This window comes from Carcharhinus amblyrhynchos, chromosome 25 (assembly GCF_965287045.1).
Source record: "Carcharhinus amblyrhynchos chromosome 25, sCarAmb.v2.hapA, whole genome shotgun sequence".
Taxonomy (NCBI): domain Eukaryota; kingdom Metazoa; phylum Chordata; class Chondrichthyes; order Carcharhiniformes; family Carcharhinidae; genus Carcharhinus; species Carcharhinus amblyrhynchos.
Genome location: NC_137348.1, coordinates 16,491,557 through 16,519,383, shown reverse-complemented (window position 1 = coordinate 16,519,383; position 27,827 = coordinate 16,491,557). Strand labels below are relative to the sequence as shown.

Sequence of the window (27,827 nt, the reverse complement as noted above, 5' to 3'; positions counted from 1 at the left end):
AGACGGGCACGCAATCCACAGGTCTTAGAATTCACTAATCATTAACATCACGTGAGCCTGATTGAACCAGTGCGACCCATCTCCGTCCACGTTGCAGCTATTAGGGTAGCACCTTGCTGAAGCAATAAAAAGCACAGTATACAGGCATTAGATGCTCACACAGAGGGTGGCAAGCAGCACGCATTAGAATCACAATATAATTTTAAACTATGTGAAGAATGTTTCTATAGTAACTGATCATCTTCCAATATTGGATCACTCAAGCAGTAAATTTGCTATTTGGGCAAATACTGATGATGGTATCACAGAATACTATAGTGCAGAAGAGGTTTTTCAGCCCATCAATGCTGCACCAACACATGAAAGCCCCCAATGTGGAAGGACTCAAATGCATTGGATATTAATTGTTAAGAGCACAGATTCTTCTGCTGAAGCTCTCTTTAGTGAGCTGCTGCCAAGCATCTCTGAATACCTCCTGATTACTCCCAACCCTCTGTCATCAGTGTACATTCCCTCATCACGCTCAAGGCTCTCTGCAGTGGTAGTTTCATCTCAACACATCTTCAGAGTCGTGCAGCATACAGCACAGCACAATAAAGGTGCATTATTACTGGGCTGCAGCTCAGGAAACCACTAAACAGGGCCACACATCTGAATCATTGTTTCAGCACTCAATGATTGATGTGGGCTTTGACTGATCTGGTTGTCAATGTCTGCTGTTGGCATTGGGTTCCTAAGAGATATCATGAACCACATGTGCAGGAGCTGACTCTCAAAGCCAGCAGCCTTTAAGATACAATGATGTGGAGATGCCAGCGTTGGACTGGGATAAGCACAGTAAGAAGTCTCACAACACCAGGTCAAAATCCAACAGGTTTATTTGGTAGCACAAGCAACAAGCTTTCGGAGCGCTGCCCCTTCATCAGGCGAGTGGAAGTTCTGTTCACAAACAGGGCATATAAAGACACAAACTCAATTTACAAAATGCAAGTCTTTACAGGTAATCAAGTCTTAAAGGTACAGACAATGTGAGTGGAGGGAGGGTTAAGTACAGGTTAAAGATTGTCTATTGTCTCCAGCCAGGACAGTTAGTGAGATTTTGCAAGCCCAGGCAAGTCATGGGGGTTACAGATAGTGTGACATCAACCCAAGATCCCAGTTGAGGCTGTCCTCGTGTACGGAACTTGGCTGTCAGTCTCTGCTCAGCGACTCTGCATTGTTGTGTGTCATGAAAGCTGCCTTGGAGAATACCCGAAGATCAGAGGCCGAACGCCCGTGACCACTGAAATGCTCCCCAACAGGAAGACAGCACTCTTGTCTGGTGATTGGTGAGCAGTGTTCATTCATATGTTGTCATACCGTCTGCACGGTCTCCCCAACGTACCATGCCTCTGGACATCCTTTCTTGCAGCATATCAGGTTGGCCGCATTGCGAGTGTATATACCGTGTACCTGGTGGATGGGGTTCTCACGAGGTGATGGCATACATGTCAATGATCCGACACGTCCTGCAGAGGTTGCTGTGGCAGGGTTGTGGGATGTCATCGTCACTGTTCTCCTGAAAGCTGGGTAGTTTGCTCTGGACAATAGCCTGTTTGAGGTTGTGCAGTTATTTGAAGGCAAGAAGTGGGGGTGTGGGGATGGCCTTGGCAAGATGTTTGTCTTTGTAGCCAAACAGGCCATCTAAAATGGCGTTTTGTAAAGCACTCTGGGGCAACTGGGCAAGAAACTAAACTGACAGGCTGCAGTTTAAGGACAAACAGGCTGCAACCCTGATGAGTGAATACACAGGATATGGGCCATCTCCAGGATGAATGAGACTTTCTGGTCACACTGGGTTGTGTGCCAGACGTAAAGGCACCGTGAATCCTTATTTAGGAGGAAGGTATGTGACCTATGTGCCTACAACACATACAGGCATGGCCACCAGGGACACACCCAGAGATCGGTGTGGTAGCACCTGATTGGACTCTTATCGATCAGGGTGATCAAGTCCGATCGATTGATTGGCAATGGCCAAAAAAAAGGGCGTGAAACCAAACGGGGTATAAAGGATGCTGCACAACCAGGAATCTCTCTCTCTCTGATCCCACGAACGAGCTACAACAATGGTGAACATCGCCAGCAAGAGGAGAGCCACCACACCCGAGAAGGAAGAAAGAGAGACTACAGCCAGCATGCCAGACCAGAGCAAAGGACCAAACTACACAGACAACTACCAAGACCAGCACACAGATAAAGGCCAGTATCTGTTTGGGTATTTGTCAGTCACACACAGTTAAGTCAAGGTCTTGTACTGTACTTGAATTCTAGTATTTTCTGTAAGATAACTTATTGTTGGTCGGGTGGGTGATTATTGATTGTGTGGGTTTAAATAAATATTGTTTGTACTAATAAGACGTCTACTCAAAGTTATTTGTCCACCGTATAAGGGTTAAAACAGGCTGATTTTTACAACATCTTCAATGACATGTTGAAGGCATGTCAAGATGCTACACAGAGGAAAACTGCAGGGAAATGGCTGAGTGATACTGTATAAAAACATCCAAGGCACTTGGCAGGAAAGTGGACTCAGGGACTTGCTCAATGTGCTGCTGATCAGCACACAGGTATTTAACATTCAGTAAGCGGCACCCCTCATTATTCAAGAGTGCAGCTGTAAAGTGTAAAGAAGCCCAAAAGATGACGTGGATGCAAAAACAGCTTAGATGTGGATGAATCCTGCAATCATCGTGCACCTCAAAGCCCCATTCTTCTGTTTCAGGGCGGTCATGGTGATACTGACTAATGTGTTCAATAAGTCAACAGGCATGTAAGTGATTATACAGTAACAATGAGGCCTGAACTCCCAATTCAGAGCCTATAATAATAGCAAGTTTAATAACTTCAAAGACAAAAAAACTTTCAAGTTGATTCCAGGAATGAGATTCCAAAGCTCCATTACTGCCTTATCTGCAAGCAGTTGAGGATTGGATCACAGAATCCCTACAGTGCAGAAGGATGCCATTCAGCCCATTGAGCCTGCACCAACAACGATTCCACCCAGGCCCTATCCCAATAAATCCACGTATTTACCCTAGCTAACCCCCCGACACCAGGGTCAATTTAGCATGGCCAATCAATCTAACCTGCACATCCTTGGATTGCGGGAGGAAACCGGAGCACCCCAAGGAAACCCACGCAGACGCAGGAGAATGTGCAAACTCCACACAGTCATTTGAGACTGGAACTGAACCCGGTCCCTGGTGCTGTGAGGCTACCCCACCATGCTGCTTTAAATACCATATGAAATGACTGCCTCATTGTAGCGGGTAGGTCGTGCCTTACTAACCTTATTGAGTTTTTTGAGAAAGTGACCAAAGAGGTGGATGGGGGTAAGGCAGTTGACGTGGTATATATGGATTTTAGTAAGGCATTTGATAAGGTTCACCATGGTAGGCTTCTGCAGAAAATGCAGATGTATGGGATTGAGGGTAGTCTAAGAAATTGGATCAGGAATTGGCTAGCAGATAGGAGACAGAGGGTGGTGGTTGATGGTAAATATTCGTCATGGAGTTCGGTTACGAGTGGTGTGCCTCAGGGATCTGTTTTGGGGCCACTGCTGTTTGTAATTTTTATTAATGATCTGGATGAGGGTATAGCTGGGTGGATTAGTAAATTTGCTGATGACACCAAAGTCGGAGGTGTGGTAGATTGTGAGGAAGGGTGTCATAGTTTGCAGGGAGACTTAGACAGGTTGCAGAGCCGGGCCGAGAGGTGGCGGATGGAGTTTAAGGCGGAGAAGTGTGAGGTGATTCACTTTGGTAGGAATAACAGATGTGTTGAGTACAGGGCTAACGGGAGGACTTTGAATAGTGTGGATGAACAGAGGGATCTAGGTGTATGTGTACATAGATCCCTGAAAGTTGGGAATCAAATAGATAAGGTTGTTAAGAAGGCATACGGTGTCTTGGCGTTTATGGGTAGGGGGATTGAATTTAGGAGTCGCAGTGTCATGTTGCAACTGTACACAACTCTGGTGCGGCCGCACTTGGAGTACTGTGTGCAGTTCTGGTCCCCACATTACAGGAAGGATGTGGAGGCTTTGGAGAGGGTGCAGAGGAGGTTTACCAGGATGTTGCCTGGTATGGAGGGGAGGTCCTATGAGGAGAGACTGAGGGATTTGGGGTTGTTTTCGCTAGAAAGAAGGCGGCTAAGAGGGGATCTTATTGAAACATATAAGATGATTAGAGGTTTAGATAGGGTGGATAGTGATGGCCTTTTTCCTCGGATGGAGAAAGCTAGCACGAGGGGGCATGGCTTTAAATTAAGGGGGGGTAGTTATAGGACGGATGTCAGGGGTAGGTTCTTTACCCAGAGGGTGGTGAGGGATTGGAATGCCCTGCCTGCTGCAGTTGTAAATGCGCCTAGTTTGGGGGCATTTAAAAGATCCGTGGATAGGTTTATGGACGAAAAGGGATTGGTTTAGATTAGTGGGTCATTGTTTTTTTTTAAACTGGTCGGCGCAACATCGTGGGCCGAAGGGCCTGTTCTGCGCTGTAATGTTCTATGTTCTATGAATATGCATGACACATGGCTTTGGGTTGGAGCAGCCATTGACATTAATCACAAAACAAGGTGGGGAAATTTCATTGACATGACTCGATTCCACATTTATTTACCAGACTCCTGCCTGTTTCAGATGGCAGCTCAAGCTGTCAGGAGTGACGCTCACCAGGGAAATGGGAGCAATATTAACTGAGGGGGAGGAAATGAAACTCCATTTCCATCCATTACCACCGTGATTCTGAGCAGAAATAACATGAATAAAAATCACTCAACTGGCTTGTGGAACAGAATCATAGAAAATATACAGCACAAAAGAGGTTGCCTGGCCTATTGTGTCTGTACCAGCCAAAAACAAGCTACCATTCTAATCTTCCAGCATTTAGTCTGTAGGCCTGCAGGTTACAGCACTGAAAGTGCATATCCAGATACCTTTTAAATGAGTTGAGGGTTTCTGCCTTTACTACCCATTCAGGTATTGAGTTCCAGACCCTCACTTCCCCTCTACTCTTTCTACCAATCAGATCCCTAAACACAAGCCTCTATCCACTCTTACCACAATCCTCAATTTTTTACATATCAAATCCCATCTCTCAGGAGCGATTCCAATAATATTCCCAATATCAAAAGTCAAACTCACTGATCTGTAATTATTCCATCTTTCCTTCACTCCCTCCCCTCTCTCCCTTTTAGAAACCAAAGTACAATGTTAGCAAACCTCCTGTGCCCTGGCTCAACACCAGTATCCAGTTGGGATTGGAAAATGATGGTCAGACCTTCTGCAGTTTCCTCTTGGCTTCTTTTAACACTCTGGTGATTTATCCACTTTCAAGGGTGCTAATCCCATTAATACTTCCTCTCTCTATATGTTTATTGCATCCAATACCTCACACTCCCCCTCCCTAACTATATTGCCCTCGTCTTTGGTGAAGGACACTGATTTACCTTCAAGTAGCTATTTCCGGTCCACTCATCAGTTTAGTAAATTTCTACTTGCTCAGCATCACTTCCTAAAACCAAGTTCAGGCCTTTCTTAATAAAAGCAAATTACTGCAGATGTTGGAATCTGAACCCTCTCCCCTCCCCACTCTGCTATCCCCCATTCCCCCTTTTCTCAGTTTTACCTCTCTCCCGCCCATCCCCCCTCTGCCCCCCACATCATCTTCTGTCACAGCTTAGCCTCTGATTTCAGCTTCTCTGCCATTTGGCCATTCACATCTTTTAGTCTCTCTATGGACTGCCATTAGCAGCCTTTCCCCTTGTTTTTCTGGCTGTGATTCATCTTTCATTCCCACACCCAACATCTCCCACTTTCTATGCTTCTTAGTTTTGACAAAGAGTCATCTGGATGCAAAGCATCAGCTCTTTTCTCTCCTTACAGATACTGCCAGACCTGTTGAGATTTTCCAGCATTTTCTCTTTTGGTTTCAACACCCTTTCTAGTTGGACTTGTTGCACACTGGCCAAAAAGGTTGTCCCAAATGCACATTAAGAATTCTGTTTCCTCCATTCCTTTCACAATAAAATTATACCAGTTAATATTGGAATAGTTAAAATTCCCTACTTACTGCCCTATTGCTTTTGCATTTCTCAGAGGTATGTTAATGCATTTGCTCTTATAAGTGTCTACGGGGTCTATAGCACACTCCCAGTAGTGTGACTGCCCCTTGTGTTCCTAAACTCAATCATGTGGCTTCAGTTGATGATCCTTCTAACATATCATGCCCCCCTACACAGCTGTAATTGCGTCTCTGTTCACATAATTTACTTAAACCGCATTTACTGGCTACCGCACACAGAAGGTGACAAGTTCCCCATCTAACTGACATTCGGCCAGTTTAACCTCACTCTCCGCACTATTTCTGGGACCAGTTCCGCTGATCACATGTTCACCTCAGATCAAAAGTTCAAATCGCACTCCAGAATTTGAGCATGTGATAGAGGCAGACTGTGGCACTGAAGGAGAATTGCACTGTCAGGTATTTTGTCTTTTGGATGAGACATTAAGCCAAGGGCCACCATCTGGAGATTGCCCAATTTGGTTAATATTCTCCTCTGAACCAAAATGAACTTCAGAGTAAGTTAGCACGCAAAAGAGATTGAAACCTTTGGACTTTCTTCTCTTGAACCTCAGTGTTGCCTGTCCACACTCTTCACTTTAATATCCAGAGAAACAAATGCTGCTATATGCTCAAGCTCAATGGTGCAAGGATCACAGACTGCCAAAGTTTTAATTAAACACAACTGACTGCAAATGGACTCACTGCAAAGCTCTGACCGTGACGCATAGAGTCTGCAGACACTGCATCCAGTCAGGCAGAATGAGAGGGAGGACCCAGGCCAAGACTGAACCGCAAAAAAGGAACAGCAAAGTCATAGAGAAAAGGCAGCTGTGTATCGTGGAATGGAGAGTAAACAATAAATAAAATACTACCCATGCTGGAAATCGGGAAACAATACGAAATGGTGGAAATAATCAGCTAAAAGTAGTCTCACAACACCAGGTTAAAGTTCAACAGGTTTGATAGTGAACACTACAAGCTTTCGGAACAGTGTGGAGGTGTGGAGAGTTCTGATCAGACAGTGCATATAAAGGCACACACAGTTTACAGGATACTGATTAGAATGCGAGTCTTGACAGCTAATCTGCTTTAATCAGCTGGTCGGCAGCATCTATATAAAATATACACAGGAAACTGTCAATGTTACAACCCTTAAAATCCACAAGGCCTGAATACATTGACAGATTTCGACTCTCCCCCGCCACTCCCCCCACAAACCCCGAGACTCTAACCAAGTCTCAACAACATTTTCTGTTTCCGATATAAAATCCAGCAGTGCGAAAAGGCACAGCAGTGCTTGTAAAAAGATGCATTCATGTGTTTTACTGTTTATATTAAGACATTGTAAAGATGAAGCACGAGATCAGAAGAGCATGTTCAGATCTCTTGATCTTGATGAAAGGAGTGATAAGGAATCTTTATTGGGAACAAACTACAGCTGTAAAAGTTACAGCCGAAGTGATTTAGTGAAGATTAAATGAGGGGTCAGACAGGGGTGTGCTTTGTCCCCAGATTTATTCAGCTTGCATAGCAAAAATATTCAGTGACTGAAGAGCTTCCTAGCGGTTACAGCTTTAATAATACACGCCAATAAGAATAGTGAGTGAAAGCGAGGAGAAAGGGCTGAACATCAATTATAACTAAACAAGATATCTAGTCCTGTCCTTGAAGAAAATCATACCAGAATGTAAGATCACAGCGAGGAATGAAAAGATTAAGCAGGCAGACAAATTTTCTTACCTCAGAAGTGTGTTAACATCGGACGGAGAGTGTGACTGAATATTAAGACTAAGGATTGGAATGGCCAAAGAATAGTTTCAAAATATGAAAAAGATTAACGATCAACTCAAAATTAGCCAAAACCAGTGTTTATATCTCAGTATTTCTGAGAATTATGCATCATGCCAATCCATCACGTCAACTTTGTCACATGGAATTAAGTGTTGGGCGATCACTGAAGCAATGCAGAGAATGAGGCACCATGGTGGCTAGCACTGCTGCCTCACAGCGCCAGGGACCAGATTCATTTTCCAGCTTGGGTCACTGTCTGTGCAAACTCTGCACATTCTCCCCGTGTCTGCACGCGTTTCCTCCGGGTGCACCGTTTTCCTCCCACAGTCCAAAAGACGTGCTGGTGAAGTGCATTGGTCATGTTAAGTTCTCCCTCAGTGTACCGATCAGACGCCTGGGTGTGGCAACTGGGGGATTTTCATAGTAACTTCCTTACAGTGTGAATGTAAGCCGACTTGTGACTAATAAACAAACTTCAAAAAAGGATTGAGGTTGCAGTGTTGTGGTTTTTGAGGCAAATAATGACGATTTTTTGGACAAGTCACACTACTGATGAAGAGATGCCAGTAAAATCAGAGACCAGGAGTACTCTGCTGATAGTAAAGATTACTGGTAAAAGCGATCAAGGGAGACAAAGAACGATTTTTAAGAGCCTCGCAAACTGGATGTTTGCGCCACTAATAAAAATAATCACACCTCCGGAGCTAGATTAGTCCATGGTCACCAATACCGAGGGCGTGGTCCCCGAAGACAGAATGTGTCTGTGGTCATGTGAAATGTTGTCAAAAGCAGTGTTTATATCCCAGCTAAACTGAATGCATGATAGCTCAAGTGGGCATTATGAAAAAAATCATGTGCTTCTTATAGTACAGTTATAGGTTTTGTCTTCCCGGATCTGGACTGTGCCTAGAGACACCATTATGACTTATATAGCATCTGGTGCATACCTGCAGTGGTAATGTTCAAAGCAATATAAATGAATTAAGAACAAAGATGCCTATTGCTCAACATTAAACTACACTGGCTTGTGTACATTCCTTCCTACACTGAACCATCACTAAGAACCAAATAAACATGGTGACAACATCCCTACATCAGGTTGTCCGGTCAGCAATGCAGGGAACTCAGCACCTTCACAGGATAAAGATCGACATGTCAATCTCATTCCAGACTTACTCAAGAATACAGGGACATGGCTTTGTGTTCTAAGCAAGTACAGTGTTATTGTTAATCTACTTTAAAGGTCACTGCTTTGTGCAAAGTTTACTCACAGGGTTGAGTCAGGTTCCTGCTGAACAGGACAGCCACACGTTTACCTACATCGTATGTTAAGCACGGAACAAAAGCAATAATATTTCAGCAAAATTGCTCAAAAATCGAGTCTATTGATTAGGCCTCTTAGACACAGAAAATGCTCCGGGCAGCAATCCACTCTTCCTGGGTTCAAATCATGAAAGTATACCACGTATTGCTCTTCGGAATACGTCATCCTGTGGATGCGTAACCAAGACCATAATTTCCTTCAAAATGAAGGAAAAAGGAGACCCTGAGCTTTTTGTGATTCAGGGCTGTGTGTAAACAGGTTTCATAGCTCTTCTGTTTTTACAAGAAGGTTAACTTCGGATAAATGAAAGCTAAAATGGGCAATAACCTCATGATTTTGACTGCACGTTTTCAAAAATAAAATCAGGGATACCAACTCTATCATTAATGGGCACTGCTGCCTCACAGCGCCTGGTACCCAGGTTCAATTCCGGCCTTGGATGGCTGTGTGTGGACTTTGCAAATGTGTGGGTTTCCTCTGGGTGCTCTGGTTTCCTCCCACTGTCCAAAGATGTGCAGGTTAAATGGATTGGCCATTCTAAATTGCCCTTTAGTGTACAAAGATGTACAGGTTAGGGAGATTAGTGGGGTTACTAGTAGAGTAATGGGGATAAGGCCTGATTGAGATGCTGTCAGAGAGTCGGTGCAGACTCAATGGGCCGAATGATCTCTTTTTGCACTAAGCGTGCAATGAACATCAGACATCATTGTTGTAGCCTTGGGAGGAAAGACAGGAAACATGCCTTTTTTATGTAGCAGTGTGAGATTTAATATGAATAACTGCAATGGTAATAATACTTACAGCACATATTGTTGAGAGAAGCATTTTATTCCAACCATAATTTAACTTATGGTTGATGAGTTCACGATTATTTGACTGGAAATTATTCAGACACAAACTCTTTGATCAATTCCTTCTAAACGTCAACATGAAGAGCATTCACAATCAGACGTGCATAAATTTTCAAGCAAAAAACAGATTGCAGGCGCTGATTTGTGGCAAGATGTGCTGTGTACTCAGCAAGACCAAAACAGCATCAATGACAGCTAAACAGTGTCACAATTGAAAACTGCCAGACTAATGCGATAACATGTTAAAAACCATCCATGGGGGTCGGCCAGAGAATTATTTAGCAAGTCAAAAATCTACATTTCAGGATTATTTCTCAACATCAGTGCTGCCGGTGGGGAGCCTCCCACATATTAGAAACTCAGGAGTGTGCTACACGTGAGCTTTAACCATGAAAATTAAATGGTAAGGAAATCCCACGCGCCACCATCTGCTCTGAGTGAACAAGGCTGCCCGCTGGGTGTACAAAATCAGAAATGTACCATCATGGTTCACGTAGAAGAACAAATAGTTAATCCCAACAGAGAAAAAAAAAATCAGCATTTATACCAGCCCAAAGAGCTTTTCCAGCCAACAAAGTGCAGTTACTGTTGTAATACGGGAGGTGCAGCAACAAACAGCAATGTGACAATAATCAGATATTCTATTCTTGAGGTGTTAAGGACCAGGACACTAAGGATACCGCCCCCCCCCACCCCCCACACTTGAGAGAGCAGGTAGGGACTCAGTTTAAGATTTCATCTGGAAGAGGGCATCTCCGACAGTGCAGCACTGATCGGGCAGCACTGTGGTTAGCATTGCTGCCTCAGAGCACCAGAAACCCGGGTTCAATTCCAATCTCGGGTCACTGCCTGCGAAGAATCTGCGCTTTCTCCCCCATGTCTGCATGGGTTTCCTCCGGGTGCTCCAGTTTCTTCTCTCAGTCCAAAAATGTATGGGTTAGATTGATTGGCCACACTTAAATTGCCCCTTAGTGTCAGGGGAATTAGCAGAATGTGGGGTTATGGGAATAGGGCCTGGGCGGGATTGTGGTTGGTATAGGCACGATGGGCCAAATGGCCTCATTCTGTATTGCCGGGATTCTATGACTCCCCTCAGCTCAAGGCCCGCAGAGAGATTTGAACTCAGAACCTTGTGACTCAGAAAATAGTGTGCTACCAAATAAGCCACAGCTGACACCATATGATTAATGAATCAATAGTTAATCCCAAACCATTGTGGGGGTATGGCAATATCATTAGAAGGAAGTTGGAACAGTTTGCAAACATAAGGCACTGGATATTGCAATCAAATTTGGCAGATAATATGTATCATTCAGTGATGCAGTGGTAATGGCATAGTGGTGTTATCACTAGACTCGTAATCCAGAGACCCAGCGTAATTCTCTGGGGAACCTGGATTCAAATCTCCCCAAGCTGATGGTGAAATTTGAAGGGGCTGCCCATTTAATTTGTCTCTTAGTTTGTCTGATTTATTTTAATTGGTTAGTTGATTTTCTGCAAAATAGGACAATTGCTGTTGCTGGAGACCAACAGGAGGGGGATGTCCATGAAATATTACAGCATTTAAACAGATGTTTGATTTCAGTTAGAAGAGGTTATTCCAATAGCAAGTAGTAACATGGCAACTTGAAGCACATTTTCCTCAAATAAGTAAAGATCTTTTGGGGCAAGGAGGTGGTTAGTGCAGTTCTGGTCACCACACTGAGAAGGATGTGGATACTTTGGAGAATATGCAAGGAAGGTTCACCAGGATGTTGCCTGAAACAAGGAGAGGTTAGATAAATTTGGATTGTTTTCACCAGAAAGACGGGGGTAACCTGATAGAAGTCTGCCAAATTATGAGAAGCATATATGGGATGGATAGTCAGAGGGTTTTTTCCCCAGGGTAGAAGAGTTGAATGCAGGAAACAGGTTTAAAGCAAGTCGTGGTAAGTTTAGAGGAGACGTGCAGGGAACATTTTTCATAAAAAGGGTGGGTGCCTGGAATGCACTGCCAGTGGAGATGGTGGAAGCAGACAAGTTTAGAAACTTTCAGGGTGCATCTTGATAGATACATGAACGGGTGGCAAACAGAGGGGTAGAAAACGCGCATCAGCACAGGCTTGGTGGGCCGAAGGGCCTGTCCCTCTGCTGTATTGTTCTTTGTTACGATCTTCAAGTATGCAGAATAGACACCTTTTTAAACTTACACCTGTTCAGAACAAAGTTGTACAAAAATGTACAAGAACAGATGAAAAGAAGAACTTTGTTCTGCTCAATATGCTTCAACTGCAAATTCACAAAATTAACTACCTCGATGATAGTCACTGTGCTGTCTGGTGTTTGACCTCAGATAAATCTGAACTTTGAGTTCAAAAATCATTTAAAGCCAACCTGTTCAATGTTGTACATCTAATATCAGTTTTGTTCCTTTCCTTCCTCAGGCTGAACTCAATCATACATCTGACCCATATGGCATAGCCAATCCATTGCCTCTACCAAAAATGCAGCCATCCCAACACTTCATTTATTTGAACACCATCCTCCCCTTGTCATCTCTGACCTGAATCTTGCTAGCTTGTGTCCTGGAGTGACACAAGTCCACAGTGTGTCTTGTGGCACACTGGGTAATGTCCCTGCATTTGAGCCAGAAGCCCTCAGTTCAAGTGCCACCCCAGGACTTAATGGCCACGGAAAGTGTGTTCACAACACATTCAAAGAAGCTGATTATCAACTTTTAAACCCTTCCTTTGTACACCAATGACAAGCAGTCAGAGATTCCTGGTCAGCCATATGATTGAAAGAAATTGCAACTTCTACAGTCACTATCCTTCCATATAGAAGTGTGTGTGGCCACAGCAACATTGACTTTTTTTTTTGAGGGCTGCTATAGATCAGATTAGTGCAAACAGCACAGGGTTCCCGATCCAGTAGGGATAGATGCAGGACACGACTTCTTGTTCATTTGATTCCAGGGATGAAATAGCTGTCATACGAGGAGTGGTTGAGTAGTTTGGGGTTGTACTCGCTGAGTTCAGAAGAGTGAGGGGGGAATCTGATTGAGGAACATAAAATGCTAAAGAGGGTTGATAAGGTGGATGTTGAACAGACAGTCCTCCTTGTGGGACAGTCTAGGATAACAGGTCATAGATATAGAGCGAGTGGAGATAGGTTCAAAACTGAGGTGAAGAGAAACTACTTACTTCTCTTAGAGGGCTGTGAATCTGTGGAATTCACTGCTCCAGAGCATGATGGAGACAGAATTAATCAACAGGCTCAAGAAAGAGATGGAAATGTTTCTGGTGAAAAGCAGGATAAAAGACTATGGGGAACAGGCAGGAAAGTGGAGTTGAGACCAAGATAAGATCAGCCATCATCATTTTAAAATGGCAGAGTGGGCTCAAAGGGCTCAACTGCCTACTCCCGCTCCTAATTCTTATGTTTGTTCCACTCCTGATAGAGATCACAACATTGTGGGTCAGACATGCCTTCAAGCAGAGTACTCAAGGAGAAGCACTTTGCGTCCTGCACTTTTTTCTGATCTTTAGACTACTGTGCTTGCATTTCTCACACCTCTCTTCCTCCCACAACCCCAACTGCTAACTCCACTATCAGTGGAAAAGCCACTAGCCATTATATCGTCAAAGTAACAAATTACTGGCAGTTTTGCACTGTATATCCATAGCCATGGAGGTCCAGAGCATGTTTCCTCATACAGCCTTTCCAATGTTAAGCAGTATAGCCACAATGCTGGTTAATCGCCTTTCATATTAACCAACAATTTTGTCTGGATGCACCCAGTGGTTCTATAACTCAAGTACACCGCATTGACAGGCCCCCTTTATCCACTTCCTCAAAATAAATTAGCAAAACACAATTTCCTTTTTCACAAAACTATGTTGACTCTGCTGGATTGCATGGAAATTTTCCAAGTGCCCTGCTATAACCTCCTTAATAATAGATTCCAGCATTTTCCCTATGATAGATGTCAAGTTAACTGGTTGGGGGTTTCCTGTTTTCTGTCTCCCTCCTTTCTTGAATAGAGGAGTCACATTCAGTATTTCCCCAATCTGATGCGACCTTTTCTGAATCTAGGGAAATTTGGAAAATTATACATCCACAATCCCAGAAATAACTTCTTTTAAGATCCAAGGATGAAGTCCATCAGGACCTAATAACTTCTTAGAACAGAGGTCACAGTCTGAGGATTCAGGGTAGACCATTTAGGACAGAGATGAGGAGACATTTCCTCACCCGAAAAAATGGTGAACCTGTGGAATTCATTACCACAGGAAGTAGTTGATGCCAAAACATTGAATGTATTCAACAGGTGGCTAGATATAGCACTTGGGGCGAACGGGATCAAATTAATGGGGAGAAAACAGGATTAAACTATCGAGTTGGACGATCAGCTATGATCGTGAAGAACGGCAAAGCAGGTTCAAAGAGCCAAATGGTTTCCTCTTGCTCCTATCTTCTACATATTTACCCTTTCCTTGGCGATTGTAATTGTTTTAAATTCCTCCATCCCTTTCATTTCTTGATTCATTGGGGTGTCATTTTTGTCTTCTACAGTGTCAACAGACACAAAATAGCTGTTCAATACATCCAATTTCCCAGTCTCATTCTCTTGAGAACCAATGCTCACTTTAATTATGCTTTTCCTTTTTAAATACAAAGGGCAAAGTACAGAACAGAAACAGGTCCTCCAAGCCTAACTTTAAGAAAAAGCTTCTGCCCTTACTTGGTTCATATCCTTCTATTCCCTCCTTATTCATGCACCCATCCAGATGCCTCTTAAATGTTGCCAGTGTGCCTGCTTCCACCACTTCCTCAGGCAGGGCATTCCAGGCACCCACCTGCAGAATCTCTTACTTTTTTTTAACATTCCCAGCTAGCTTTCTCTCGTACTCCAATTTCTCCCTTTACGTCATGCTTTGCTTCTTTTATATTTGTCCCATTTTTCAACCTGATACTAATCTTTGCAGAGTTGCACACCTTTAACCTCCTTAATTAATCAATAATGTGTTTTTGACCTAGAATCTTTCTTACTTGCTGGAATTTTTGATGTGTTTTCAAATATCTTCTTATTTAACTTTCACTGCATCTTTACTAACATTACTCCTTAACCTAATTTCCCCTTTTTAGCCTTATAAATGCTTTTAAGTTTAAAACACTAACTTTCAACCCACACTTCTCTCCCGCAAACTGAATACAAAATTCAATCATGTTATGATCGAGGGTTGCCTTTATATTAAGTCACAAATTAATCCTGCCTCATTATACTTTACCAGGTCTAGAATAGCCTGCTTTCTGGTTAGCTTTAGAATATACTGCTCTAAGAAATTGTCCTGAAAACACAGGCAACCTCTGTCAACCTGATTCATCCAATGTACAGATTAAAATCACCCACGATCATCACCATACCTTTATTGCAAGCCTGCTTTTTTTTTTCCTCTATATCCCATCCTGAAAGATGGAATTGGATTGAAACTCAAATTTCAGGGGTCTAGTAATCTGAGGTTTGGTCTAATGATCCAGAGGCACGAGTCCAAATCCCACCATGGCAACCAGAAAATTAAACAAGAAAGCTCAGAAATGGTGATCATAAAACTATTTATTAGTCACAAGTAGGCTTACATTAACACTGCAATGAAGTTACTGTGAAAATCCCCTAGTTGTCACACTCTGGCACCTGTTCAGGTACACGGAGGGAGAATTTAGCATGGCCAATGCACTTAAGCAGCATGTCTTTCAGCCTATGGGAGGAAACCAAAACACCCGGAAGAAACCCACACAGACACAGGGAGAACATGCAAACTCCACACAGACAGTGACCCAACTGAGAATCAAACCCTAGTCGCTGGCTATGAGGCAGCAATGCTAGCTACTGTGCCACCCATACTGTACCAGCATGCCACCCTTGGCAAAACTACCATGCCACTGTAAAAGCTCATCCGGTTCACCATGTCCATTAGGAAAGGAATTTTGCTATCCTTGCCCACTCTCTCCTGTATGTGCCTCCAGGCCCACAGCAATAAACTTGACCAATAGATGCCCCTGAAATAGCCCAGCAAACCTTTCAATTGCAGTCAACAAGGTGACTCACTGCCTTCTCAGGGCAGGCAATAAACACTGACCTTACCAACTATGACCACAACCTAAGAACAAATAAAGAGAATGCCAATGCAATATATTCCCCAAGAGCCATATATTCAGAATTAAAGCCAATGCTTAAAATTAATGTTAACTTTGGAAGTAATGCCAGGAAATGTGCCCTTAAAAAAAATTATCACACCATTAAACCTGAATAACTATATTAATAAGAGATCTGGCGTTACATTATGTAGCATTGAGAAAAGCATAATATTCCAACTCAATATTATATTACAAGAGAAGTTAATGATTATTACTAGAGGAGAAGCTACTTTCACTTAAAAAGCCAAATCCCTTTAAAATTACACAGTTGAATCACCAGGTTATATAAATTGAGTTTGTTCATCAGTTACATAAACCAACTTTAAGACTTGGATGCTACAGTGGTTAGCACTGCTGCCTCACAGCACCAGGGACGCAGGTTCAATTCTGGCCTCAGGTGACTGTCTATGTGGAGTCTGCGTATTCTCCTTGTGTCTGCATGAGTTTCCTCCAGGTGCTCCAGTTTCCTCCCACAGTCCAAAGATGTGCAAGTTATGTTGACTAGTCATGTTAAATTGCCCCTCAATGTCAGGGGATTAGCTGGGTAAATATCTGGAGATCAGGCCTGGGCAGGATTGTGTCAGTACAGGCTCAATAGGCTGAATGGCCTCCTTCTGCACTGTAGGGATTCTATGATTCTAACACTTCAAGGGAGGTGCAGATGTGGCTACTATTTTCCAATATAGTGTGGTTATGGTCTTTCTCAAGATCAACTGTGAACAGGGTTTTTGTGAGGTTTAGAGGAATAGGAACTAGCAGCTGAAGTAGGCAAATTCAGCCCTCTGGGCCTGCTTTGCCATTCAGTCAGATCATGGCTGATCTCTCCCTGGTCTCAAATTCACCTCCCCACCTATTCCCTATATCCCCTTTTTTTAAATTAGGAATATAGCTATCTCCTTCTTGAAACCATTCAACGATGCCTCATTAATAGAAATAATACGTGTGGACAACACAAAGTCGTACTCACACAATGTATGGATTGCAATCTATGAGTCTAAACAGTACTATACTGTTCTATAACTTTATGACTAAGAGATCTATGCTGCCATCATTTTGAATGGACCTACCTCGTATGGAGTTGATCTTTCTCTACAGGTCAATGTAAACAGTTCCCACCCCCAACCCAACATCACCCACTATCAAAAAGTTACCTCCTCCAGATATTAAATGAGCAGCCTGGAGGCCAGTGTGCGCGTTGGCAGCTTACCATGTCAGCATAGTTGCGGTCGCTAGCGGCCAGCCGAGGGGACATTCACTCCACACCCGGGCCCCCCTGCCGCACACAGGGACAAGTCCAAGTTGGAGACGGCCGGAAATGACGCGGCAGGATCACCGCGCTTGCGCGTTCAACACTTTCTGTTCGCGGACGCCGGGTGTAAGACGTCACTCCCGATGGTCGCACACCGATGACGCCACTGAGAGGGAGTACGCGCTAGCTCAGCACGCATACGCAACTCCCGCTTCCTCCTGATGAGCCAATAATAATGATGGCGGCCCCCAGATATTCACACACGGTTGTGCACATGGTCGCATGGGAATGGTTGGAGCGCGCGCGGTGGGGGGGTGGGAGAGTGATGTGAGCAGTCGGTTGCTCGCGGTGGGGAGAGAATGGGAGCTGGCCTGTAGATGGAAGAGCGCGGAGGCTGCGGATTAACAAAGGTTCTTTCTATGGGTTAGAGGCGGCAGGACTAACTGTCAGTAAAGGGCTGTCAGACAGTGGGTCACCTGAGGTTAAAGGTTACGGCTGTGTAAGAGTTAGGGGTGGGTCACGTGGACGGGGATGGGCCTTTCAGATGAGAGGGCGGGGCTAGCGGCGTGCATTGCGGGAGGGGCGGAGTTAGGAAGAGGGTCAGGCTAGAGGCGGGTCATGCAGGAGGGCGGAATGGGGAGGGGCTGGGCGGGGTTTGCGGTTCGTCACGCGGGAATGGGGAGGAGCTAGGGAAGGGGCCGGGTGTGGCGCATGCTCCCATTGTAGGCTGTAGACAGCAGGACGGACGATGAACGATGAGGAGCGCAGAGCCTTATTGCAGCCCGCTTCCCACAGCGAGCCTGAGGAGCAGCAATATCTCCTGTGAGTGTCCTAATTACAACTCGCACAGACTTTCCAGCACTCTTGAGTGTCGGAGTAACTGAGGAGCAGTTGCTCCCAGTCAGGGTGCAGAGTATGAGGGTTAGGTTTACAGTCAGTGATATTACAGAATGCATTTCCACACGGCAAGGTGGGTCATGGATTGGGGTGAGCTACCTGAGTGTGGTGGTAGAAGCAGATTCAATCACGGCTTTCACAAAGCAATTAGACTGCAATTGGGAAAGGCAGAATGTGCAGTGAAATGGGAAGAAGTGTGAAAGAATGGCACTGAGTAAAATTGCAGGACAAGTGCAGGCATGAAGGGCCAAATGGCCACCTCTGCTGCATCACTGTTATAATTCTGTGTCCCTACTGTGTTTCCTTTGTATTTTACATTATTTTACTGAGTTTGCCAGCTGATTTTATATATTGCAGACACAACTTTTCAAGTCCAATATGACCCTTTAAGATTCTGAAGAAGAGTCATGATGGACACAAAGTTAACTCTACTTCTTCCTCCTGATGCTGCCAGATTTTCCAGCATTTACTGCTTTTATTTTAGGTTTCCAGCAGCTACTGTATTTTGCTTTTATGCTTGGATTTTATATATTTTCATTGAGTGTCCCAACTGCATTTTATCTTTTTTTGCTCAGTGAGTTTGCCAGCTGCATATTGTGCCTGTTTTCTGAAGATAATGCTGAATGATTTCCATTAGTGTATCTCTGCATGATAGTCATTGCAGTGGGTGCATAAAGGTTTGTAAGCTTGTTCTGCCCCTCCCTCTAAATCTTGTTAGTGACATATGAAAAATGTAATATTATTGCTTTCAGTTTGTGTGAGGTGTTGCTTCAATTTAAGAGAGGCAGTTGTGATTTTAAGGTAACATTCTTCCTCTGGAGTGTGAGAATTCACAGTAGATGTACTATATTTCCCTTACAAGGGTGTTCCTTTGGAGCAGGGTTAAGTAAATATAAAGGATCCTGGGGCGGCACAGCTCTTCGCACCCACTGAGTGCCAGGGACCTTGGTTCGATTCCTGGCTCTGGTCATTGTTTGTGTGGAGTTTGCGCATTCTCTGCATGGGTTTCCTCCGGGTCTCCGGATTCCTCCCACAGTCCAAAGATGTGTGGGTTAGGTTGATTGGCCGTGCAAATTGCCCCTTAGTGTCCCAGGATGTGTAGGTTAGAAGGATTAGTGAGGTAATGATGTGGATAGGGCCTGGGTCTAATTGTTAGTGCAGATTTGATAGGTCAAATGGCCTCCTTCTGTACTGTAGGGATTCTATGTAGGCAGGAGTTATGCTGTTCCAATGTAGCTATAATCTGACATTTCACACCCTATGTCTATAAGTTTGCAGCTGTCATTTACATACAGCACAGTGGAAACACATTTCACAGTGTATCCCTTCTTAGTTTGGCTGTCATTGGCAGCAACACTGTAGGGTAAAGAAGTCTGCATGTCTAGTGAAGCATGTGATTATTTTGCTGGATTTTCAAATCTACCCTCATCAGCGTAAAAATAAGTCTATTGTTTCTAATGGGAATGGCAACAAACAATGTACACAGCTTGCATGTCAAAGTACGTGCCAGGCTCGCATTTAATGTGTGCACTCACACTTTCAAAGCCTTCCTTTGCTTCAAAAGTTGCAACTGTTGTAATGTAGATAAACACAGAAGCCAAATTACACAAGTCGGAGTACAGCAGAATAATGGTGGCACTTTGGTAAGCACTGCCCCTCACAGTAAGTCTCACAACATCAGGTTAAACCAACAGGTTTATTTGGTAGCACAAGCTTTCGGAGCGTTGCTCCTTCAGGTGAGTGAAGAATTGTGTTCGCAAATGGGGCATACGTACACAGACTCAATTTACAAGGTATTGGTTGGAATACAAATCTTTACGGGTGATCAAGTCTTTACAGGGTACAGACAGTGTGAGTGAAGAGAGAGTTAAGCACAGGTTGAAGAGGTGTGAATTGTTTCAAGCCAGGGTAGTTAGTGAGATTTTGCAAGCCCAGGCAAGTCAAGTAGGGGATTACAGGTAGTGTAACATGAACCCAAGACCCTGGTTGAGGCCGTCCTCGTGTGTGGAACTTGGCTATCGGTTTCTGCTCGGTGATTCTGCATTGTCGTGAGTCGTGAAGGCCACCTTGGAGAATGTCAGGGACCAGGGTTTAATTCTGGCCTTGGGTGATGTGTCTTTCAGACTGTGGGAGAAAACTGGAGCACCTGGAGGAAATCTGTGCAGACTCCGCACAGACAGTGTCCCAAGGCCAGAATTGAACCCAGGTCCCTGGTGCTGTGAGGCAGCAGTGCTAACCACTGTGCTGCCCAATCCTTTTTGAATTTTTTTAATATACCTATGTACTTGGTTTTTGGGAATTTTAGTACACGGACACCTAATTCCCTTTGTTCCTCCACAGGTCCCAATCTCTCTCCATTATCAAAATATTCCATTTTTTCCAACTTGGATCCAAAGTTGATAGCCTCACATTTCCCTCCATTGTCATTCATCGATCATAATTTTAGTGTCTATCTCTTTGTAACTTGCTGCTCTCATCGTTTACACTACTGCACAGTGGGCCTCTTAAACTTCCATCTCACTTACAAACTTCAGATACGACTCTGCTGCTTTGTCCAAGACCACAGGAAACTACAAAGGGTCGTGAACGAAGCCCAGTCCATCATACAAACCAACCTCCCATCTATGACTCTGTCTACACTTCCTACTGCCTTAGAAATGCAGCCAGCATAATCAAGGACCCCGCGCACCCCAGACATTCTGTCTTCCACCTTCTGCCATCGGAGAAAAGATATACAAGTCTGCAGTCGTGTTCCAACCGACTCAAGGACAGCTTCTTCCCAGCTGCTGTCAGACTTTTGAATGGACCTATTTCATTAAGTTGATCTTTCTCTGCACCCTAGCTATGACTGTAACACTACATTCTGCACTCTCTCCTTCCCTATGATTGGTATGCTTTGTTTGTATAGCATGCAAGAAACAATACTTTTCACTGTACACTAATACATGTGACAAGTCAAAAGCCCATCCTGACTCTGATCAACTGATACCTGTCCAAATCTCACTAATTTCAGTTACACCCCCCCCTCCCCCAGAATGATGTTAAGATGACAGGTTTGCTGTTACCTGATTATTCCTTCCCTCCTTCAATAATGGGAACGGCATTCGCGAGTTTCTAATCCAGTGAATAATTATAAATCAAACTAACAAGGATGATGGTAAACGGCACAAAGAATGAAGTGTTTGTCTGAAATCAATGATTGCATTAGCGTAGCTAAATCATAGAATGAATGCACTGTTAATCTCTAGTCTCAGCATGTGACTTACTATTTGGAGTTGGACGTATCTGCAAACCAAGAATAGTAAATGTCTTGATGTTACATTTCATTGTTTAAAGAACAGATGAAGATCTTCACATGGTGACTGTGCCAGATCCACAAAAATGTGACTGATTCTTTGTTCCCCTCTGAAATAGCAAGCCACTTAGTTGATTCAAACTGTAAAACGTCAATAAAAAGAAATGAGACTGGACAGGCCCCCCAGCATCAACCTAGGCACTGGAAAATTCAGCTCTGTCAATCCTGCAAAGTCTAGCTAACATCTGGGGGCTTGTGCCAAATTTAGGAGAGTTGTCACAGACAGCAGTGTGAAGTGCCATATTCATAAGAAAGAAATAGGAGCAGGAGTAGGCCATCCAGTCCTTCGAGCCTGCCCTGCCATTCAATAAGATCATGGCTGATCTGTCGTGGCTCAGTTCCACATTCCCGCCCTCTCCCCATAACCCTTAATCCCCTCGCTTATCAAAAACATAGAATCATACATTACATATAATCCCAGGCCACCACCCTTACCAACTGTGAGTACAACCTGTACCACTGACTGAACAGAGCTAGCTGAGGTGGCAGCACAATGGCATACAATCAGGATGGACCTGCCTTGTAGTCCTCAATATTGCCTCCGGCACCTATGAGGTCTCACGGTATCTGGTCCCCCATGGGAAAGGAAATCTGCTGATTAAGATGTGCCACACTTGGCAGCTGATGAATGAGTGCTCCTCCATGTTGAATATCACTTGAAGGAAGTACTGACTGTGCCATGGGGTGCAGAATGTATTCTGGGTGGGGGCTTCAGTGTCCATTATCAAGAGTAGCTCAGTGGTACCACCAGAGACCCAGCTGGCCAAATGCTAAAGGATAAAGCTGCCAGACTGGGCAACAGGTGATGAGGGAACCAACAAGAGGAAAAAATATACTCAACCCCATCCTCATCATTCTGCCTGCCTGTCACAGAAGCACCTGCTCATGACAGTATTGGTAGGACTGACCATCGCACCATCCTTTTGGAGACAAAGTCTGGCCTTCAAAGTTGTGAGGACCTGGATAGGGTGTAACAGTTCCTGCTTGTGAAAAGATCGAGAATGAGGGAGGGAATGGATTAAGTGATTTGCAAAATAAGCAACTGCAGTGTGCGAAACAGCTTTTTCACAGTGTGGTTCAGATCTGGAATGTGGTGGAGGCTGATTCAGGGGAGACATTCAAGAGGGCATTATTTCTATTCAAACAATGTTCAGGGGAATGGCACTAGACCATGATGCTGGTTTGGAGAGCTGGTGCAGACATGGGCCAAATGGTGGCCTCCTGCACATGTTTCCATTTTTATATATGTATTCAAAGTTTGCTTATCGTGTTTGATAATTTAAGTGCTTTGTTCAAATGTGAATCAGCATTTCCTCGTGTGGTTTATGCAGGCCTATCCCTTAGATCACTGATAGCTCCAATAAATCCTCTGCTGTGGGCTTGGACGTTTTCATTCATGTAGCTCAACGCTCAAACTGTCCCAAATATAAAGTTTTATGTGTTAGAATATTCTAACTCCAGTTACACTTTCCTGGATTTTTGACCTGTCATTTCCACTACCTCACCGTTCAGTCTGGAAGATGAGAGCTACGCAGCTGAGAATTAATATCTGATTGTTTGGAAAAACCAGCCTGGCTAATTGAGGCCCTACGTCCGGAGCAATGTTTGTGTTTTTTCAAACTGAAGTGCAACTCACTTCTCTGATGTACTAAATATTTTATCAACTGCAGCCTACTGCTATTTCCTGATGCTGCTCAGTGAGTTGACTTCAGATGCATTGGGATCTATTAATGTGTTGCAAAGGTGGAAAATGGGATCAAATTGTAAGAAAATGCCCTGCGTTTTGTTGGCAGGGAAGAGAGGTTTAAGGCCTCCTTGTGTCTCTTCACAACTTACCATAGAATAGAATCCCTTCAGTGCAGAAGTAGGCCATTCGGCCATCGAGCCTACACTGACAACAATTCCACCCATCTCTTTACCCCGTGTATTTACCTTGCTAGTTCCCCTGACACTAAGGGGCAATTTAGCATGGCCAATCAACCTAACCCGTACATCTTTGGTGTGAGAGGCACCTAGAGGAATTATAGGGAGAATGTGCAAACTTCACACCTTCCTACCTAGCTTCATGTCATCTGCAAATTTAGCAACCATAACTTTTGGTTCCTTCATCTTAGTCATTTTATATAAATTGTAAACAGTTGAGGCCCCAGCACTTATCCCTGTGGCATACCCCAGGCTACATCTTGTTCACCTGAAAAAGACCCATTTATGCCTACTCTCTGCTTCCTGTTAGCCAATTAGCTGTCTGTGTCAGTATGTATACAGCCACGATGCCTTGTTATAGTCCTTCACCAACCTTTAGAGGAAAGGCCTGTTTCTAAAACAGAATTAAGTTTAGTTTTTGACTCATCCTTTGGCTCAAGTTTATTGCAAAGTATTTTTGAATCAAATGTTTTATTTATTAGTATCACATATAGCCTTATTTTACCATTGCAATGAAGTTACTGTGAAAATCCCCTAGTCACCACATTTGGGCATCTGTTCGGGTACACTGAGGGAGAATTTAGCCTGGCCAGTCCACCTAAGCAGCACGTCTTTTGAATTATAGGAGGAAACCGGAGCACTGAAGCTGGGAATCGAACCCTGACACTGAGGCAGCTGTGCTAACCACTGTGCCACCCTGACATTGTTCTGACATGTTTGAAAAATATTTTACGTTTCTTCAACAACTGACCCTATAGGATATCGTCCACTGTTCGTTGTTACTATGGTCCGTCTTTCTGCATTTAACATTAGAATAATTATCTTTTTCATATACATCTTTCTCACTAGAATGCAGGAAAATAATTGAGTTTAATTCAGTTTGGAGCATAGACATCTTGGGAAAGCAGTGCTATTGTCACTGGACAGGTAATCCAGAGACCCAGGGTAAAGATCAGGGTTCGAATCTCACTATGGCAGATGGTAAAATTTGAATTCAGAATTAAAAGCCTAATGATGACCATGGAACCTTTGTCAACTGTCATTTAAAAAACATCTGATTCACTAATGTCCTATAGGGAAGGAAATCTACCATCCTTACCTGGCCTGGCTTACATGTGACTCCAGGCTCACAGCATTACCTCTGAAATGCCCTCAGGGGTGTGCAATAAATGCTCGCCCAGCCAGTGATGCCCACTTCCCATGAACAAATTAGCCATGAGAAGAGGTTGGATAAACTCAGTTTGTTCTCACTGGAACAATGGAGATTGAAAGACGACCTGGTGGATGTTACAAGATTGAGTGGCATGGACAGAGTGGATAGTCAGATACTCTTTCCTAAAGTAGAAAAGCCTAATAATAATAGGGGACATTGATTAAAGGTACATGGGGAAAAGTTGAGGGGATGTGTGCGGCAAGTTTTTTTGTACACGGGAGGTGAATGTCTGGAACGCATTGCCTTGGGAGCTGGTGGGAGCAGGTACAATAGCGACATTTAAGGGGCAAGTAGATAAATACATGAATAGGATGGGAATAGAACGATACGGACTCCATAAGTGCATACAGTTTTGGTTTAGGCAGGAATCATGATCGGCACAGGTTTGGAGGGCCGAAGGGCCTGTTCCTGTGCTGTGGTGTTCTTTGAATAAAAAAGTAGGTATATCTGAAAATGCCACAGGGATCATTTCAGTTATTGTATAACAGTCAATAAATAGTTTCAAACAGGACACTTAATGATTCATTTTCCTTGCATTTTTTAATTCTTGCCTTCCAAAATAAAATCTCCTGCTCCACAGCACCACGTGGACATCTCTACATGAGAGACTCAAAAGGAACACTGTTGCAGGGTTGTGAACAGACACAAGCAGTGTAGAATCCCTACAGTGCAGAAGGAGACCATTCAGTCCACTGACTCTTCACTGGCAACAATCCTATGCGAGCCCTGTCCTCATAACCCCATGTATTTACCCCACTAATTCCTAACACTAAGGGGCAATTTATCATGGCTACTCAGCTTTATCCTATATTTCCGAATGGATCGAAAAGGAGGAAGTATTGTCGTTGCAAACCTGACTCTTGACGTGCAAATTGCAAGTAACTGTGCTTAACTCAACATCTGAGGCTTAGTTTTTCCCTCTGCTCATGTCTGATTCTTTTCAAGGTTCCATGTGTTCCTCGAAATCGATATTATTATCAAGATGATTTTCAGTTGGTTAAATAGCAGCTTGTGTGTGTGACAAATCTTGCTTGCTGTAGCGCACAGTAATTTCAAACTGGCTAAAAGATGAACAATGAATTTTGCACTCAGGACATTTATAGTTTACAGTGCTTGTTCCAGTGTTAAATGTTCAAACTTTAAAGCATTTCTGGATTAAAAGGTGGCTTTTTTTTCCCCTGTCTTTCCACAGCAATGTGCGTAATAAGAATCTGTACCTGGCCACATTTGCTGCTGTTTTGGGACCTCTTAGTTTCGGATTTGTTCTTGGTTACAGTTCTCCTGCCATTCCAGAATTGGAAACCAATCCAAACCCATCTCTGAATCTTGATTCCAGTCAGGCTTCCTGGTTTGGGGTAAGCAATAACTGAATAATCCATGGATGTCCTGTCAACCTTTGCATGTGCTGCAGTTGAGCAAATTCTTAAAGTTCTATTTTGGTTCCCCTTCATTGCTGTACTTCCTCTTATTGAACTCGACACAGGATGTTTGATTTGCCTCTTTAATTTTCCATTCCCCCACCTGACATCATTAATAGAATCCCTGCAGTGTAGAAGGAGGCCATTTGGCTCATCGAGTCTGCACCAAGCCTTTGACAGAGCACCTTACCCAGACACACAGCCCATCCTATCCCTGTAGCTTCACACATTCACCCACTAATCTAACCTACACATCTTGGTGCACTAAGAGGCAATTTAGCATGGCCAATCCACCTAACCTGCACATTTAAGGTTGGTGGTGGTTAAGATGGGCTTGAGGAATAGCACATTAGCAGTCTATTATACCATTCAGACAGAATCCTTGGGTAAAGGCAAAATACTGCGGCACTGAGATCTGAAACAAAAAACAGAAAATGCTGGTAAATCCAGCAGGCCTGACGAAGCATCAACCAGATTCAACTTGGCTCTATTCTCTCTCCATGGATGCTGTCATTCCTGCTGAGATTTTCCAGCATTTTCTGTTTTTATTTCTCGGAACTTTTAGGTAGCTGATTTATTACCCCCATATTCACACTTCCCCTGTCACTCGTCATGCTGTGCCCCCAGTTGGTCATTTTTTTGAACTACTGGAATACTGAAATCAAGAGTTGAACACTAAGCTTTTTAACATGAAGATTTCTACCACTTTGCCTGCAGAGACTGCCTGAATCCAGAGTGGATTAACTTAAATTGGTTGATTGTATGTCTGGTTTCCTCATTGAGGGTTACGGATGTTTACCGCCCACCTGATACAAAACTAAATGGAAGAATTGAAATGTTTACTTGAACGAATTGAAATAGTTATCTAACTTCTTTGTAGTCCTTAGTTACAATCGGAGCAGCTGTGGGTGGCATAATTGGAGGATGGATTGTTGATGGAATTGGCAGAAAGCTAAGCCTAATGATCTGTGCTGTTCCGTATGTCGCTGGCTTTATGCTGATCATTGCAGCACAGAATGTCTGGATGCTATACGGTGGCCGAGTACTCACTGGATTGGCCAGTGGAGTGACCTCGCTCGTTGTGCCAGTAAGTACAATGTCTCCACATTGAACCTGAGTGGGTTTCTTTCTTAACATGAGCACCTGTGAATTATTGACAAAAATGACCTACTTTAAATCTGTAAAAATGCAGTATGCAAAGTAAATTCCAACTGCACTCCCCCTTGCTACTTGTGATCTGTCCTGAAACTTGCCACTTTCTCTGTCTCTAACCCTTCCGGCACTTGCTGTGTCTTCTGGCAACGTGGTTAGCACTGCTGCCTCAGGGACCCGGGGTCGATTCCCGACTTGGGTCACTGTCTGTGCGGAATCCGTACGTTCTCCCTGTGTCTGCATGGGTTTCCTCCGGGTGTTTCAGTTTCCTCCCACAGTCTGAAAGATGTGCTGGTTAGGTGCATTGGCCAATGCTAAATTCTCCCTCAGTGTGCCCGAACATGTGCTGGAGTGTGGTGACTAGGGGATT

At 43.8% G+C, this 27,827-nt stretch overlaps 2 protein-coding genes across 2 annotated transcripts in view; one reads left to right on the top strand and one right to left on the bottom strand.

The window, feature by feature from the left end:
* The window catches only part of fbxw2 (F-box and WD repeat domain containing 2), a 38,297-nt gene extending 20,741 nt beyond the window's left edge, over nucleotides 1-17,556 (bottom strand). The window contains exon 1 of the mRNA XM_080212215.1: nucleotides 17,458-17,556. The gene's annotated coding sequence lies outside the window, so the exon portion shown is untranslated. The remainder of the gene's footprint in view (nucleotides 1-17,457) is intronic.
* A 652-nt stretch (nucleotides 17,557-18,208) lies between these two features.
* The window catches only part of slc2a8 (solute carrier family 2 member 8), a 30,598-nt gene continuing 20,979 nt past the window's right edge, over nucleotides 18,209-27,827 (top strand). Inside the window, exons 1-3 of the mRNA XM_080212227.1 lie at nucleotides 18,209-18,321; nucleotides 26,080-26,242; nucleotides 27,186-27,392. Of these exons, the coding sequence (XP_080068353.1) occupies nucleotides 18,248-18,321; nucleotides 26,080-26,242; nucleotides 27,186-27,392 (444 nt within the window). The 5' untranslated portion in view covers nucleotides 18,209-18,247. The remainder of the gene's footprint in view (nucleotides 18,322-26,079; nucleotides 26,243-27,185; nucleotides 27,393-27,827) is intronic.